At 40.1% G+C, this 18,851-nt stretch overlaps 1 protein-coding gene across 2 annotated transcripts; it reads left to right on the plus strand.

Annotated features, from left to right (window-relative positions):
• The first annotated feature begins 553 nt into the window (after positions 1–553).
• EDARADD (EDAR associated via death domain) lies at positions 554–17,581 on the plus strand. Of its 2 annotated transcripts, none has more exons than XM_061365709.1 (6): positions 554–706; positions 4,948–5,009; positions 5,704–5,743; positions 8,385–8,473; positions 11,217–11,262; positions 14,536–17,581. In XM_061365709.1, the coding sequence occupies exons 1-6, from the start codon at positions 676–678 to the stop codon at positions 14,910–14,912; spliced, it is 645 nt and encodes a 214-aa protein (XP_061221693.1). In that variant the 5' UTR covers positions 554–675; the 3' UTR covers positions 14,913–17,581. The 2 variants fall into 2 exon arrangements, with proteins under 2 accessions (XP_061221693.1, XP_061221694.1); XM_061365710.1 differs by having other exon boundaries at positions 555–706; positions 4,951–5,009.
• Positions 17,582–18,851: the final 1,270 nt, after the last annotated feature.

The following is an 18,851-nucleotide window of genomic DNA, read 5'->3' on the forward strand; positions in this document are numbered from 1 at the left end:
CAATTATATACAAAGATTTGACATCATCATGGTATTTGGAGTGCCTGTAGGATAAAAAGATGATTTTTGGTGTTTCTGAAAAAACAGTGCAGTTTGTTGCTCTGCAAAACTTAACTGTGCTCATGCACTGCAAGCCATCGGCAGGTGGTTATTGAGGCATGTAAATATCTGTAAGAGCAGGACAGCGAACACTTGGTTCTATATTGCTGAAATAACTTCCCTTAGGTTCAAACTAGTATTACTCGATAAGCCACAGTATGCACCCCTTGCCTGTCGCCATAAACGAACAGAGTTTTCACACTGTCGAGCACCTTCCACTCGACGGAGTTGGCTCATACAGCCATAGAATGGTTTGGGTTAAAAGGGGCCTTAATTTAGTGCCAACCCCCTGCCATGGATAGGAATACCCTCTACTAGACCAAGTTCCCCAAAGCCTTATGCAGTATTAACCCGACGTATCCGTGGGAGAGTGGTGTTTCCTGTTGGGAAGTGCGGGCCCCCACGCGGCCGGCCCCCGCGGGAGTAGCGCTCGGGGTGGGGCCTCCCTCCCGCGGCGGGCCCTACCTGCAGCGGGGCGGTGGCAGGAAGGGGGCGGTTCGGTGGGGCGGCGGTTCCGGGCACGTCGGCGGCCGCCGCTCGTTCCTTGCGCTGGAACCCGCCGCCCCTGCTTGCCTCATGGCCGCTCCGCAGGACCCACTGCCCCCAGGTGAGGAGGAAGCCGCCGGCGGCGGGAGGAGTGGCGGCTGCGTCTGATGCGAGCGCCCTCCGCCATCACCCCCGGGAGTGCGGGGCTGCGCGGTGCGGCCCACTGCGCCCCGCTTCCATCGCGGCCGGGGGTAACCTACGGCCGGGGCTCACAGGAGCCGGACAAGGAGCCTAGCCCGGGGGGAGGCTAAAAGGGTTTATTAGTTGCGCCCTTCCCCCTCCGCGCACGCTAATTAAGCATGGTAATAATTTATCATGTGCTCTGCTGATGTGATTTAGTGCAACTTGTCTTGTCAAGCCTGCGCTGGTGTTTATGTGTAGGTTAGCTTGTGCTTGCTAACAGCACATTGAAAAGACATTTTCGTAAAATCCTACACTCCGGGTGTTTGGAAGTCCAAACTCTTTAACGTATGTGGCTAATGGTGTAAATGGCTTGAGTGCCTCATCTTAGGTGTGCCGGCATCGCAGCTTCTCCCTATGGATCTGTTCAGTCAGTGACAAGGTTTTGAGTAGTTAACAGGAAACAAAAATGCTCAAGTGATGATGGACTTGGATTTTTCAGGTAACTGGATATTATCATTTGCTGTATTTCCTCTTATTCAAATCTGAAATTCATGTGCCTTTGATCAAAGCACCAACTGATTTGGATTTAATCAAAGGGTTCATTTCTGTGAACGATATTAGTACTACGGTGATCACTTTGTTTGAGTTGTAGTGAGTTGTCCAGCCTTTGTGTGAAAGAGGTCTTACTATGTGTATGTTTGAATACATAAGTGCAATGGACCTTAATGTGCTTCACTTGCTACTGGTGGTGTCAATGCTGTGTTGCAAGAAAAGACCTGTAATGGGGAGAATACCATCTCTGCTACTTGTTGCTTTGTGAGTCCCCTCCTGCTTAATGGTCAAAATGCTGTGATCTCCAAAACTGACCTTCAGACTTCTTTCCAATAAAAGGTACAAGAGCAGATGTAGGATTAGAAGTTTGAATGTGTATATGCATAGATGTATATATACATCTGTGTATATATAAAATTGATAAATTGTTCACACTGGTAAGTGAATAGTATTGCACCCCTGTTAAGAGTGTAAGTATTGAACAAAGAGAAACAGTAGTGATGGGTACAAGTGTTCCGATTGCAGACTGTTTATGTTGGACGGTCTCGGGCAGAAGAGCTGTGGCAGCCACTGACAGCATGCAGGTGATGTGCAGCAGAAGGGAACCTTGGCAGCAGCCATCCAACCTGACTTATGTTTGTCCTAGTGAATTTGCATGTGCTGATTTATGTCCATCTGACTCAACTCATGTGTGGTTCCTGGCAGAAGTGTGGGGAAGTAAATACAGACCTGCAGGAAATGTGGCTGTATGCTGTCAGTGGCCAATACAGTGATAGTGACTTTTATAAGGGATCACAGATAATGTTGTTATCAGGCTGCCAAAGTGACTATGAAATCAGACAGTCTGCACTGAATAGTCAGTCAGATGATACCTGGATTTCCTGTTGGCCTTTCAACATGCAAAACTGTGGATGTTTTACATTTGAGATAAACGGTGAACTTTCCACCCTGCTGTTTTGTGCACCTGCATCCAGCTGTATGACATGAGCTGCAGAATGCTGTAGGAAAGAGAAAGGGGACATGGCATTTTAATTGCCTTGTTCAGAACCAAATATTAAGTCTGCAGGTTTAAAATTACCTGCCTGTTACCATTAGTCAACAAGACCATGGTGAATCACTTGCAGCCCAGTATGTGGAGCCTTTATTCTTAGGTACAAATGTTCATAGACATACCTGCCACTTACTGGGCTTGTGCTGGGATTTGGTAGTACTCTACAACCTGAAAACCATGGAAATTACTGCTTTTCGTAGAGAACTAGAAAAACAAAAGGGAACAAATTGAGGTATAGGAAAAGAAATCTGTTCTAAAATATTTTTCAGGATGGATACTCAGTAAGGAAGATACAAAGTGTCACAAAGAGAGAGATTCACAGTGACTGTGTTTCTATGCAAGACCTGGAAAGCAGGAGGCAATTAACGGTTCCACCTTGCAGGGTGGTACACCCCAGCACCTCTTGTACAGGCACCCTGGGGTCTGTCAAGTCATTATTTCAAATGCCTGTATTCTTGGAGCTTCTCTCATTTTTCCAGTGCTTCCCTCTGGATTGTGAAAAGTAAATTACTGGTGTTGTAATGTACGTTGGCTGTATCTTGGAGATACAACAGAAGACAACAGATAAAGCCCTTACCGTAGCTGCAGTAGCCCCCAGGGTTCACCAGGGCATGGGCCTTTTGTGGGCTCTGCTTTTAGATACCTCAAGGCTCCTTTTATATTACAAGAGTGAAGGAAGGTTTTACTTTTTTGTAATGCAGCTAAGAATCCATAAGGAGGAGCTGTGAAGCCTTGAGGATAAATCGACAGTAAGCTGCATGCTTTGACATTGGGTTTGTTGGGTCTTAGCTGACAGAGAAGGAATCACAGAATCACAGAATCCCAAGGGTTGAAAGGGACCTCAAGAGATCATCTGGTCCAACCCCCCAACAGTGAGACTAGGGATGCCTGGGCTGGTCTTCCACCCTGAAGCTTTTGTTGGCTTTTTCAGCTTTCCTTCACAGGGTAGGCTTCTCTCTTTGCCCCAGCTCCCTTTCCAGTTCCTTTGCAGCTCTCCACTACAGTTCCCAGTTGCATCCTCCATTTTTGCCCCTACTGTCATGCAGGGTCTTACAACAGTTTATTGTATTTTCTCATATCCCAGTCTGACTCTCAGTCTCCCTGCATTTGAGCTGGGAAGCTTATGGCAGCTTGTGCTGCCCCTTGCTATCAAGGCAGGCTTTATCCAGAACATTCAGCTAATACAATGTTTCTAGAGCAAGGTTATCATATTTACTGAAAAGGGCATGTGTGACAGGAATATGGGGTTTGGTTTGGGATTTTTACCTCTTCTACATATGTCTTGCTAAACTTTGTATCGTAGTATGGACATTCTCATCTGAAATTTCATAGACCTCTGAATTTTCAAAACATTCAGTGTGTCTTTGTCAAAGGGTGTGCTCAAGCCTTGTAGATGTGTCCCCTCTGATGGTGTGCCTTCTGCCTCAACAGTGTGGGTGTATTTTCTGTGGGCACTAGGACTGAGGAACACTCTTCCTGACTTTGCAAAGAGGGGCTGGGCACAGCACCAGGCACCCAGGAACTGCTGCAGCTGTGTCACAGAAGCAGGAGAGAGAATGGCGTTGTCCAAGAGCTGTGGGTCTGCTTCTGTCTCACTGCTGGTACCTTTTTTATTTTCAGGCCTGTTTATTTTACTATCTTGTGTTGTCAAATGCTTTAGCTTGTTGTTCTATTGTACTGAGTATATTTGTAGGATGTGGTCCCAAAATAAACAGTTCTGTGCTATGTTGGGACACGGTGTTTATAAATTAATTTCTGTAATTGATTTCTGGGCCTGTGTTCTAAATGCACTGATTTTATAACTGGGAGAAGGTAATCACCAAATACTGATTCAGATCACCTCTTTCTTGAGGAAATGGCAGGATGTTGTTGAATTACAGGAGTGGTTTGTGAATGCTGACTTCTGTATGAGATTTGTTTTGGATTCTTTGTGTGCTTTTGGTCAGTACACCACTGGTACTTACCAATTTAGTCATCGATGTAGAGGGGTTGACATTTCAACCTTGAATAATTTGGAAGTACTATGAAGATTTATTTTTGTGTTCTTTTGATGTTAACATAATTGAACTTTATGATTCTATTGTATACAAATAATGTTTACCTCAAATATGTTTTTTACTAGGTTTTGTACTGCAGTCTGCTGTTTATTATAGTATTCATTTTTGCTGTAGGGGTATGTTCAGTATTTGAATTACTGCTTTGAGGAAAAGACGGAGTGTTGTCATTAGGAGAACAAAACAGTTTTTAGCAGTTTACTGGGTTTTGTCCTTTATTCCTGAATTATTTTGTGATTTAAATTTTGTTTTTTTTACTAAAAAGAATTTAGAATTTTCATTTAAGTCTATTTTTCATTAGCTTAGAGTTAGGTTTCCTTGTTGCCTGTAGTTTCTCATCTATGATCTAGTAGCTCTGTCATTTTCCAGTTTGTCATGTTTTCTTGTGGAGATGTAATTTGACATAATGCTTGCAATGGCTGCATTGTTGTGCTTATCTTGGTCAAACAAAAAAGCAAAATACGAATTCCCAGAGACAAGTATTTTGAAGATTACGAAGTGATAAAGCTTTCTTATTTCCAGCAGATCATGCAGCAAAAGAGCCGGTGGAGGATACCGATCCAAGCACTCTTTCATTAACAATGGTATGTATTTCAAGTCCAATAGAGTTCAAATCATTATAGCTCTCTATAGTTAGCTATGTAATGCAGAACTGAGGTAAAACATTCAAGAATGTTAAACTGTGAGTATATATGGGGTTTTTCTTATCTGTATGATTGCATTAAATTTTAATTTACTAACCTTGTGCAATTAAAGTGTAAGTAAAAACACCAATAGGTGCATAAGTTGAATTGGATGATACCAGCTAGCAGGCTTTCACAGTACCGTTTTTCTTTTTAGTTGAAGATTGGTGACTGACATTCTTCTGTAGTATATGGGTTGGAGGGATAGGAAAACCCACCTAGGGCTTAAAATTTCAATTGTCCTAAGGCTTACTTCTTCCTGTACCTATTTTATCTGATGAGTTGAAGTCATGGAAACAGCGTAAGACAGCACGCATGAGTGAACCTGGGGAGGGACCAAACAGTGCTCTCTAGTGCTTGCTGGCAGATCAACACCGTTCATGGCAGGGTTTTATGTCTTAGGATATCAAGTGAGCCAGTCTTAGGTTGATACATCAGATAACAGTAATATGAGTGTTACGATATGTGATTGTAGACAGATCAACAAATAACAATTTAAGGGATGTAACTGTAATGATGCGCTGTCACATACTCTTTCTCCAGCACAATTACACTCAAAAGTAACAAACACCTGTCTCTTGCCTTTTTATGATAGACTGAAAAATATCCTGTTCAAGACACAGGAGTTCCTAAAGGTAAGTATTGTGAGTTCTGTCTTTTCAGGTGTCATGATCTGTGTTGTTATGTGCAATAAAAAGTTGGAGTTACCCTACACAATGAAATATCTTACTTTTTCTCTTAGATTCGTATGTTTTAAATGCAGGTTCGTCTTGTGTATTTTTGAGTCAGTTTATATATAACTTTTGAAATTTTCTTCCAAAGCTTAATTTTGATGAAAAAGTCAGTTTAAATCTATCCTCAGAAGATCTTGGTTCTCAGTCTGGAAGGAAAATACAGTGCTGCCATTGAAAAACAGTGTTCAGAGAACAGATGGTAGAAACACAATAGTGTTAGAAGGTGGATTTGAGGAAATTACCAGTGCCTTCAGATTATCAGAAATATAATCCAGAAATACCTTCCAGCTCTCTCGCCTCTGATTGCATTCTCAGCCCCATAACAAATCAACTCTTCATGCCATCTTTTGTCAGGTATTAACAGCATCTGAATTCATTTTCACTGAAAATGAGGTGCAGGAGTGCAGGTTCTGTATTGCACTGAAGTCAAATACTTGGGTTACACAGTGTGAATGTCTCCTTTATGGTTTCCTTGACAGGTGGCGTGGGGTTTTTTTGTCATCCTAGGCTTCACCATTGGCTTTTGCCCATGGAATACACTGCAGAGGCTCAGTTGAGGAGCGTTCTGCAGGTAGTATGTTCTCCATCCTGTGTTGCACAGCAGGACTGCAGTAGGGACAGATGCAGGAAACCATGCAGAAGCTAGTCACAGTGGAAACTTTTGCTGTGTAAGCAGTGTACCACTGGGGTTAAAAGAAGGTTAGAGACTATTTTGGGGCCTTGAGGGAGCCAGCCAGAGGAAAAGAGCATCTTCTCAGAATTGCTGCTCAGTAGGGAAGGAGAATGAAGGATGAATACTATTTGAAATCATAATTACTTTATTTGCAGGCAGGTGGTTTGTTCCTTCAAAACTGTTTATTAATGCTAAATCAATTTATCTGTAATATTCTTTGTCATGTCCCATTTTTTATTTCACCTGTGACATTAGGTCCTCCTCAAAATAAATTAGATAAATTCCTAAATTTTGAATTTGTGAAAGTTGTTTGAAATCAGAGATTGCATGTTTTAAATGCATTTAATATAAAAAAGATTGCCGAGAGGAGGTAGAAATTTCAGCACTTTCTGTAGAAAGGAAGTGAACTCAGTTTTATTTTCATGTGAATACTAATGTAGTTGACATTTTACCTCTTAACATTCTGTTCATTTCCATGGTTTAAATTTTTTTATGAGAATGATTTTTCAAAACTATTTCCATAAAAATGCAGACTTAGAAATATGAATTTGTGAGCTAAAAAGTGGTATCAATGTGCATGTCTGTTTCTCTGTGACACAAAGTTATGTTTGCTTCAAATTTAATGTTTGAATAGACTAGGCTTAACATTTACATCATGGTTTGATTATAATTCTACCTCCGCTCAAATATGAAACAAATTCACACAACATTTTTCCACACAAAGGAAGTGGAATGTTGGTGCCCATGCTCTGCATTTTCAGCCAGACCTTTTTGTTTTTTATTATTATTTTTGTTGTTGTCCCTGGACCTACAGATGTAAAGAATAAAGGTGATCCTCATTAAACATTTATCCTGCTGGGGGTGGAATGCAATTTGGCTTTAAGTTTCAACAGTGTTACAAGACCAGAAAAAGAGCAAAATTATTTATTTTTTTCCTTGCAATGTAAGGATAAATTCCTTGATTCAGCTCAATTTCTTGAGTGAGATAAGGAACTATATCATGTTTCTGCTACCTGATGATTCATAAATAGGTATTCTTTAATGAGATCTTACCATTAAACAAACAGCAAATGGAAATGTATGAGCACTACAAACAGCCATCACTATGGCTTACTTGTGTGTAAGAACATACAGAATATAATCTCTTCTGATGCTGTGTTAATGGTTGGTCAGCACCTGACACGGGAATTATGCAAATGGTTTGATATTCACGCAGAGTGAAATTTGTTTGCACAAGGTTTACAAACGGTTTATATATCCCTTGTACCTTATTTTGAGGGCTGAAGTAAGGCTTGAAAGGTAAATAGCATTTATGCTGTTCTGGGGAATGTTGAGCTTTTCAGTGGGCTTCCAGGTCAGTCAATAAACAGACTGAAATAGATTACTTCAGCACTTCAGAAAACTCCTGTGTAGTAGCGATAAGTAGCAAGAGCTTAATTTACAAAAGAGTAGAATAAAAGGTAAATATTCCAACAATTGTTATTGTAAGTGTGGCAAGAAAAGCAAAGCAAACATTACAGTGACTTGGAACAGTCACCTTCAGCCTACTTTCATGTATTGGTTCAGGTCGGCTTTTTGACAGAAGAGCATGACTCTTGTTTCAAAAATAGTGTGGTGTTTGTTTAAAAAACAACTGCCACACTAATATATGTAGTCTCTGCAAGGTTTATTTTAATTCACACATTGTGCTCTGCATGATTATTGCAGTCTCTGCCAAGTTAATATTAGGGCTTTTAAACCAGCATTTCTCAGTGGCTATGGTATGCAGCTAAAGGTTGTAGTTTAGATACCTATAATTTACATTTGATAGTCTTAATATTTAAATTTGTATTTGGGTGGAAGACCAGTGTTTCACAATCTTTGTCTTAGATGAGGAATACCTAACAGATCAAGTTACACTGGAAATTGCATCTGTGAACATCAAGACCCTTACATCAGATTCTGGCTTGATCCAGCAGGTAAGAAAAAATGATGCCTAAATGTAAACTAAATCATTGCTGTTCTTTAAATAAGTATGTTAACAAATAAATCTGTCTTCAGTCTGTATCGGGAGAGTGTGGAATTACTCAGTAAAACAGATCAGAAATAGACTCTCTTTTTGGAGTTCAATGAAGTGAGCTTTTGTGGAGAACAGCAAAAAAAAGGTTATATAATCATGTGTATTTCATAGTTGAAACAGGTTTTGATTAGTGTGTAGATGCACCAAAGAAGAACTGACAAAGAATTAAGGCTTTGTCATGCATGCTTTTCCTCTTTCCTGCTGAGAATAGAGCCAGGGCAGAGAATAAGTGAAGAAGTAAGGAATCGTAGGTTTTGGAGTTTTGCCCTTCGAGAGGCATTTTACTCTTCTGCTTTGAATATGGGACACAGCTCCTGGTATAGTGGAAACACTCTCCAGTGTTTGTGAGATCTTACGTTCTGGTAGGGTGGGCAGTGCTAAGTGACCCCTCCATGTTCCATGGTTACTATCTTTCAGCTGAATGTTTTTTGCTGAATTTTAAATAGATTCTCTTTGAGTTGAGCAGAAAACTCGGAGAAGAGAAATGAATGAGCATTTTCCAGCAAGACAATTAAAAGGAGTTCCTTATGCCAGAGTCCCAGCTGAGTTTCATCAGAAAAAAACATGGGTTTGATATGCATTTCACAGATGGTGGAGCTAACAGTCTTATTTCCATCATCAAGATTTGGGGTTTTCATTAGACCTGTAGAGGTCACAACTAAAGTGGGCAAAAAATATTCTTGCTTAATGACTTCCTTTCATGGGCAATAACCCTATGTTGTCCTATTGCAATTACATTACAAGAAAGTTATCTTGAATAAATATGAGTGCATCTGACCTGATAAAAGTGGATTATAACTGATCAGTAAAAATAGAACTTTTTAAAACTGATGTGTGGCACAAGTAAGTATCTTCTGTTTTCTTTGTACTTTTTGCACTACTAGCCATTCTTGTTATTTTTTACCACAAGACATGAGTATAATGACATCTCTGAAAGGCATTTAGATACCAACTTTCACAATATGGTTTGAAATTTCATGAATTCATAAGAGTCTGGGAAATGTTACTGGAGCTCTGGAGCTCAGGACAGGAACTTAGCTATTGCAAACTAAGTGAATCGTAGCCACTCTTTTCTCTTTTTTTTTCTTTTTTTCTTCCTTTAGTTGTTATTTGCTTGTTTATTACTTTTCAAACAGGTCTCTGGGGAGGTTGGATCTGTGATGGGCAGCTCCTCATTCTCCCAGTAATTGATCCTTCTGGGGATTAGTTCCTCAGGGCTCAGTAATGATGTTCTACTTTTTTAAGGGATTTGTAGGAATGAAGACAATTACTGTAATCAGGATCTCCAGACTTAATTTTTCCTAGACTTCTGGTGCTCATGTGGTGCCATGAAGGTCAAGCTCATGTTTAAAAAGCTCTGTCCAGAGAAAGCTTAAATGGTGCCGGTGGAAAAGTAAACTACTAGAATATAATAGCAAGGATTATTTGTTGGAAGTGGCATGTGTAGTGTTAGACCTCTCAAGCAGAGAGCAGACATTTTGTGAGGTGAAGTGATGTTGCACGTGTGTTCTTGCAGTTTTCAGGGAATAAAGAAATGCTGAAAACAGCATGCAAATTTTTCCTTTCCTAGCAAAGTCTTTAAATATTTTTCAAGATAGTTTACCTTGTTTATAATTGGACTGTGAATGGCATGTTCACCACATCAACTGAAACTGCTTCTATTCTATTTTTAGTGGATTTCTTAGTAAACAAGGTGTAGCAGGTAGGAGTAGAGTATCTTATTACACTGTGGTGTTACCCAATTGACTTGTGTTTGCATGCACTGCCTGCAAAATGTAAAGGAGCCTGCTGTGATAGTTTTGGAAGAGTGAAGTGATACAGAAAATCAACAATTTTTGATTGCAGCTATCAAAGGGGAAAAACCCCGTCTGCTTTCATCTTGAAATCATCAGCAGAAGAAAGCTATTTCACCTGGCTCCACACCCGCAAAGTTAAAGTAAGGGCTGCTGCAGTTTCCTGCAGTCCTAGGAGCAAGGTACTGCCTTTCTAGGTTTCAGATGTTGCTCTCTAAATAGTAGAACTGAAATGTTCCGATGTGTGTTGCAGACTTAAGCTGCTAAGTAATTTCATGATGTTTAATTAGCAGGTGAAAAGCCACAGACAGAATGTTTACTTTGAACAGGAGGAGGGTTAGACATGAGTCAGCAATGTTCAAGTCCACCTGTTGCCTAGAAAAGCTTCCTGTGTATGTAAAGAAGTTTGTGAAAAAGCTCCTCCACTTTTCCTAGATTAATGAAACAATCCCTTACTGCTGCATATCAGAGGCAAATTTTTGATTTTTTCATTACAAAGCATTTAAAAATCTTTTTAATAAAACTACATGAATTGGTGAACAGCTGTTGAGGGTTTTATACTGCATTATTCAAAAGATGTAACCCTATAGCATATCATTAATAAGGATGACATTGTTGAGTGGATATAACCAACAGGGCAGTTCTGTGAGCCAAAACATGAGAATGATGCCTGAAAAGACTGCAGGCTGTCAGTAATTCCTTGAAATCGGATATATTCTATGTCTGACTTTACAGATAGCTTGGGATTCTTCTAAGTAATCTCCTGCCACGTGTAAATTAGCCAAATAGTTATTCTGGTGTTCAAATATATTGTTTTGCTTTGATTTATATTTGTTTTCTGCTTTGTAGCCGGAAGACAAAGACATGCAAAGCCATACTGATGACTCACTGGCAGGTAACATGTCAGCTTTACTGTTCTGTATATTTTATTCCTAGGTTATCTTTTAAAGTGCTATATTAAGAATTGCTGTTTGTCATAACCAAGAACTGCCTGGGTAAACTAAGGCATTACCAGAGTCATTTACAGCTCCCTCTTTGTTCTAAGTGGGTGGTGATCAATAATACAGACCATACAAAATACGTGAGTTGGGCTTTCCAAATAAATATAGTATATCCACCTTTATAAGAAATCTGTAAACACCTATTGAATAAGCAGGAGCTGGCAGAAGGCTGTGGGGCCTTATCCCATAATTGTATGAGCTGTGCTGGGGATGGAGTGTGCATGGATGATACACAGCCCTGTTAATCTAACAGTGAACAACTGAGGATTTCCTTTTAGTAAAGAAGCTTGCCCTATTATGTAGCATTAGGATCATGCAATTAGGTGGTTAGGTCATCATTTGCTTATTGGTATCTAACACCAGGGCATCTTAGAAAAAGCAGGATCCTTTATAATGCTTTTGGTAGTCTGTATACAGTGTAGCACAAAAAGCAGGTTGGTTTAGTTTTGTTTACCTATAACTGTGCCCCGTGTTTTCCTTACACCTTCATCCCTGCTGCTATTGGAGGATAAAACTTACTTTGGCGTCCTTGCAAAGCAAAGTAAGATGAAATTGAGATAGGTTGCTCTTCTGCCCTTTGAGCCAGAGGCTCAGCAAGGGCTTTGATTGTATATTCATTTTGCCTTGTTTGTGTAACTAGATATTGGTACAAGCGAAGCAAACAAGTTTTGTCTCACTTCGGCAAAAGTTTATGGTGCACAATAAGAACAGAGTACCTAACACAGATATTTCTATACAGAACAGCTGCAAGGCCTGTGGAATACCTGTGAGCAAAGCTGTCACCAGAATGTGTTTCTCCTTAGCAGGGAATCTGAGCATTTGTATGAAGTTATGTGTCTGCAGCAGTGTTGCTGCATGCCCTAACTTGTTGAAAACTTCAGAAATTGTATCTGGCCTGCTAAAAAAGCAAGCTGATGAGCAATGTTACAAAAACAGCAATAGCCTGTTCTTCCCTTAAAAGCAAAACCTAAAGCCTATGCAGAAGCTACACTCAGCTCACAATTTGATGGTCTTTCTGGATTTTTCACATAATCTGACAATAATTACTGCAAATAAAAAAAAACCCAAACAAACACAAAACAAAACAATAAAACCCACCACCAAAATAGGACACCTTCTCCCCCCCCCCCCAAAGAAAACAGAAAGTCACAACCGTAACAGATGCTGTTGTCTGTATGAATAGGTGGCATTAAGTACCAGATCTGCCTTTTGCCAGGGATGCAGTTCAGGTCTCTTAGACTGGCACTGATCCAGCACTTGTATATTGTGTGTCACAGTTTTATATTGGTTTTAATCACTCTTTTGATTAATACAAGTTTTCTTATTGTAGTGTCCCTTTTTCAAAGAGTTCCATTCCAAGTAGGACCAATTATTTCCCTAGTTCAAGCTATCCAGTAAGGCTCAAGGGAAGAAACTTTAGAAAGCGCTTGTAGGCAGCATTCGTTATCTACCACTCTTTGGAGATACCAAGTTCTCCTTGCCTTCAAAAAGGAGCAGGGAGGGTTAAGGTCATATTTGCAGCTAAAATGCTCACACAGTGACCTACACCACTGCAGTGTTAAAGGTTTTGGTATTAATTTTTAACTAGCAGTATGACTAGAACTGGTTTCTGCAAACTTTTACAGGTTATTAATATATAATGTTGCCTGACAGCACCACACTGTTCACACTGCTGGGGAAATATTGACTAGTGTGTGGAAGACCTCAAAATGGCAATTTTTGGTATCTGATGCACATTTTGGAACATATCACCACCTACATCCAGCAGCTTGGTATTTTGGAGGAGTATGCACTTTCTTCCTTTCCATAATGTACATTTAAAACAGGCTTGCTTGGTAGAACAGGGCATCTATTATTGTAACCATGACAAGTGCAAGGTCCTACATGTGGGTCGGAGCAATCCCAGGCACAGATGCAGGATGGGGAGAGAAGAGATTCAGAGCAGCCCTGCAGAGAAGGAGTTGGGGGTGCTGGTCGATGAGAAACAGAACATGAGATGGCAGTGTGCGCTTGTAGCCCAGAAAGCCAACCGTATCCTGGGCTGCATCAAAACGAGCGTGACCAGCAGGTCAAAGGAGGTGATCCTGCCCCTTTATTCTGCTCTCGTGAGACCTCACTTGGAGTATTGTGTGCAGTTCTGGTGTCCTCAACATAAAAAGGACATGGAACTGTTGGAACAAGTCCAGAGAAGGACCACGAGGATGATCAGGGGACTGGAGCACCTCCCGTATGAAGACAGGCTGAGAAAGTTGTGTCTGTTCAGCCTGGAGAAGAGAAGGCTGCATGGAGACCTCATAGCAGCCTTCCAGTATCTGAAGGGGGCCTATAGGGATGCTGGGGAGGGACTCTTCATTAGGGACTGTAGTGATAGAACAAGGGGTAATGGGTTAAAAACTTAAAACAGGGGAAGTTTAGATTGGATGTAAGGAGGAAATTCTTTCCTGTTAGGGTGGTGAGGCACTGGAATAGGTTCCCAGGGAAGTTGTGAATGCTCCATCCCTGGCAGTGTTCAAGGCGGGGTTGGATGAGGCCTTGGGTGATATGGTTTAGAGTGAGATGTCCCTGCCCATGGCAGGGGGGTTGGAACTTGATGATCTTAAGGTCCTTTCCAACCCTCACTATTCTATGATTCTATGATTCTATAAAGCAAAGGAACATTTCCACTTACTCACTGTGTTAAAATACTAAATTTTGTGTTTGCAGTTGTCAGCAGAGATTCTCCTTGTGAAAATGTCTCGTGTAGTTATAAAGGCAGCAGCTCAGAAGTGCAAAACCTTTTCCTTCTTCCTTCATCACATGTTTATGAGATGCATATCATGTGCACATAATCCTGTTGGTGATGTAAGCAGGGGTTATAGCAGATTTGAGGAAGTGACATAGTCCAACAGCAAAAAAGGGAATCAGCTGGATTGAACTGCATGCCCTTTCTATAAAGTATAAATATGATACTTTCAAAATTACTGCCTTTTGATTGCAGCCACTGAGTGTAGTGGCTGTTTCATGAGTACTTCATAAGGAAGGGCATTATATGTCACTATTCTGACTTTTTCCAAAATTATTCACAGGAACATAATACTTTATAGCCTTTTGCACTTTTAACTTTGTGTTCCTGGTGAAACCACAGCAATAGATCCTAACGTCTTCCCATGTAATGGTTCTCACTGCAGATCTCAAGAAAACCTGCAAGGAAAATGGCACCTGCTCCTTGTGCTTATTCCGTGCACCGACCATCAGTGACATGCTCAATGATGAGGACTTGTTGTACACAGTGAGGATAAAGCTGGATCCCTGCCACCCAACAGTGAAAAACTGGAGGAATTTAGCAAGCAAGTGGGGGATGACTTATGATGAATTGTGTTTCCTTGAACAGAAGCCCCAGAGTCCCACCTTGGAGTTCTTGCTACGGAATAGTGACCGGACTGTGGAGCAGCTGATTGATCTCTGTAAATTTTATAAGAGAATTGATGTTGTGAAAGTGCTGCTGAAATGGGTGGAGGAGGAATGGCCCAAAAGAGGGAACAGAACTTACCAGAATGACTTCTAGGTCAAAGAAAGTTGTTAGTCCATGCGTGTTAAATGCTGGGACTAGCTGCTACATGGGAAGTTTCCCTTGCAAGAGAGAGAGAAAGCCTGTACTGACGGTTTGTATACTGTGTAAGCTGTATGTACTGTATACACATATATATGTTCTGTGCCCTCAGGGTTGCAAAGATAACCTTGCAAAAGTAGATGGAATAATGCAGGTTGGTTCTTGAGTCTACAAATGCCTTCAGTTCCTGTGCTGCTGTTTGTAGGCTTGCTAAGCAGAGGAGGTATGAAAAAGCCAGACCCTGGTTTCACAGCAGCACTTGTGAACCATGTCAGTTGTGTGTTGTTGCTACTGGGAAAGGCACTACTAGAAGGCAAGTCTTTGGGCCTTTCTGGCAGCCCTTCCACAGTTTTGTATGTTCTACCTGGTAGAAGATGAGGTGTTATTTTTTTTCTTTTTTTAATTTTCTTTTTAAGCTTTATGATACTGTTTTTGCCACAGGAACACCTCAGTGTTCCAAGCAGCAGTTTGGATTTGCATACTACAATTAATCCAGTGTTTCAACAATCACGTTCAGGCAAGTTAAGCTTTACATCTTTTTTAGACAAGAGTAGGTGTTAAAATAATTATTTGCATCACAGGGCACATATTTGCTATAGAAGAAATCATGTAGTTCAGAGAGACTTTCCAGCCCATAAGCAATAGGGACCAAAAAAGTACTTTCCAAAGTTTTGAAGACAATATATACTCTGAGTGCACTTACTTATCTCGAATCCCTCTTGCTTTGCAGTGTGAGGTGACAACTAATGCCTCACTCACAGTATATCCTTAGTATTGAGTGTAACTTCCCCTTTCAGAGGCTGTGGATTGACATACTTTCTGTCTCATGCTGAAGTAGTTGCACACTTGTGTGAAACTAGCACAAATTTATGTATTGATGAAAGCCGCTTTAGTGGGAAATTAATAGGTAAATTCATCTACAGTCCAGGTGGATGGTTATTAAAGCACTTACAATGGTTTGGACTGATATTTCTCGAAGAATTTTGATACTCTGAATTACAATTTACACTTTAAATGTTTTAGAAATTGATATTTTTCCTACCATTATTTTGTGTTCTCATGTTTTAACTCCTGAAAAATCAGTTACACAAAGTAAAGTACTTAAGCTATAATGCCACACAAAAATGTTGTAACTTTAAAGTACTTCTAGTTGTTACCCGTACCAAAAGCATCTCAGACAATACTAATATGTACATAGGTGTACATACCAAAGCACTGGTGAACAGTATGTCAAGATGTGGGAGAAAACTAGAATGGGGTACAGGTTGATGCACTGTTTACTTTTCTCGTAGAAATTACTAAGAATTAGTAGCAAAGCTGAGGGAAGTCTAATGCTGTATACTGAGTTTTTTACTCTAAGAGAATTAAAAGGGACCTCTAGTAATACTATACTATAGATGCTGAGTGATACAGTTACAGAGGAGGTAGAAGTAAAGACTAACATTTTCAATGTCAGACACTGGTTCTGCGGTGACTAATTAATTTTATTTTAGTGACTTCAGGAAGCTGAAGTACAGTTTCAAGCGGAAAAGACTGACCTAAATTTGAGGTTTGATTATTATTTTTTTTTCTTAAAACTTGTGGAAGACTGGAATTTTTAATACCTTTTTTTTTTTTTTTAAACCATTCCTCATAAAAGCTGCTACCCTTTAGAACAGTAAGTCTTCTAGCTATATATTAAAGAGGAAATTGTACTGCTGTATCTTGGGGCTACAGTTCAAATGTTTTACGTTCCTCTTCTAGAAACAGGGGCTTTGTGTTTCTCTTTTAGAAACAGGGGTTTCCTGATAGATGGCTGTCAACTCTAATTTTTTTAAATAATCTTCTGTCTTTAGGTAGGAGCTCTAGAATCATCTTTGAGGACTACTGCTGTGGCTGGGCTTCCTGCTATGTTCAATACCTACAGAGGCAGGCACTGCATACATGCAAATAGCTCATAATGCAGCTTGTCCAACGTAATTCCTATACCTTGGGCCTACTATGTCCATGATTTAGGATCATGTGTCAGTGTGTAAGTTGTTCTTCTGAGTGAAGAGTGCTGGCATATATACCAACAACTTTTCTCTCCCATAACATGCCACAGCTGTATGTGTGTGGTATTATAGTATGCTCTGCCTTGGTAGATGAAGTCCAAGAAGGAGCTGGAGCCCTCACCTAAGAATCACGATGGGAGTATGAGATGATGCAGCAGTATTCCTGAATCAGGATGTTCAACTGGAAACTACCCCTTTTCCTGTTTTATAGCTAAAACTTGTAAAATTTTGAAGGAACACTGTTGTCTTGTGGAAATGAGTTCTGATCCCTTGAAGATCTTGAAAAGTCAATGTCAGCTGCTAGGATTTATGTCAGATGGAAATAAAGCTGCTTTTGAGAGTTCATAGGTGGATTCTGCATAAATCCAGCACTGAAGGTTGAAAATGTTAGTCTTATACTTCATCACACACTGGATTACTAATTAGTGTACTTGAAATATTTTTTTCTTCTTTGTATGGATTGAGATGTACACACTTTTTTTGGTTTTATATCTATTTACAAGATATGGGGTCTGAGTGTTCAGTTCATACTTGTATCTTCTGTTATAATGTATACTATTTTTAGAAGAAATATAGATTGTCAAGGGTTGACTTTATTGTATTTGTTTTTATTACAGCTAGGAAAACAGCTGTTTTTCTCTCACCAGTCACCTTGGAACCCCTGAACTATCAACTAGGTGTGCTCTGTAAAAATGCATTTTACCTATAAGACTGGTGTCTTAGAGCACCTATATTTGCAACAGATACAGAAGAATACTTTTTAATCTTTACAATATGAAAAAGGAGTTAATTTTGATAAGATGATGACCAAAGACATTTATCTAGAAACTTGCAGTGGAGTTACTAACTATAGAAAGGTATGAAACCTACACTGGTTGAACTCTTCCCGAATTAATAACCTATCTGATAATGAAGGTTAGAGAATCATATAAACACTGAAATGGCTATCAGTTTTGTACCATTACAGCTTCTATTCTTGTATGAGACTCTCTCTTCAAGGATTTCTGGTTTTTTTGGCTGCCATCTCTGAGCCTGCAGTGTAATCAGTGGCCCTTCCCATCCACTTTAGCTTCTATGAAGATATCCAAACCACTATATTCTTTCATTCCTACAGCTTTATCTAAGACATGATGAGTCTAATAACCATTCTTCAACAGCAAAGTTGTGTGCTCCAGGAGCCCCTAGTTTTGCTGTGAGGTCAAGTATGGGGCATCCCCAGCAAAATGGTAATTCTTGTCTTCATGCCTTTCTTTTTGTGTTTGTTGTGGGGGGGGTGGTTTGGGGTGTTTTGGGTGTGGTGGGTGTGTTGGGTCTTGCTTGGAAATAAGTTGTACAGAAACTGTAAACCTTGATTTACAGAAACTGTAAAACTTGATTCAGGAACTTGAATCAAGTTCTTGATTCACTACTGAATAATGGAGAGCTTGCAGCACTTTGTGCAAGAGACTGCATATTTTCCACTATCTCAAGTTGCCTCACTCCCACAGTTCCGAGTCAAGCTGTTAGCAAGTGGGAAAGAATGCGAATTCTGCCTTATGGTGGTTTAACTTAGGGTCACACTGTTGACTTGTGGCCACATGTATTTGGAATTTTTTTGTCAGCAGAATCGCTTAAATAATATCAAAGAAAGTACATGGCATTTATAATAATGTAAGGAGCAGCCTACTTCCATAACTTTTACAGATTATCATGAAAGAAATTCAGTTAGTGATTCTTAACTAATTTCAATGTATCGTGTAAGTCTTAAGTTTTGGGTCAGTTTTGGACAGTAGGGCAGAGTGCTGCTAAATGAGGACTTGGGCTTGTTGCCTGTTTTGACTGAAAAGTGCTTTTCCTAGTCCCTGAGCTCCACTAGTTCTGA

Source organism: Neopsephotus bourkii, unplaced genomic scaffold, assembly GCF_033783945.1.
Source record: "Neopsephotus bourkii isolate Nb327-2 ecotype Australia unplaced genomic scaffold, CSIRO-AGI_Nbou_v1 NB_1292, whole genome shotgun sequence".
Lineage (NCBI taxonomy): Eukaryota > Metazoa > Chordata > Aves > Psittaciformes > Psittacidae > Neopsephotus > Neopsephotus bourkii.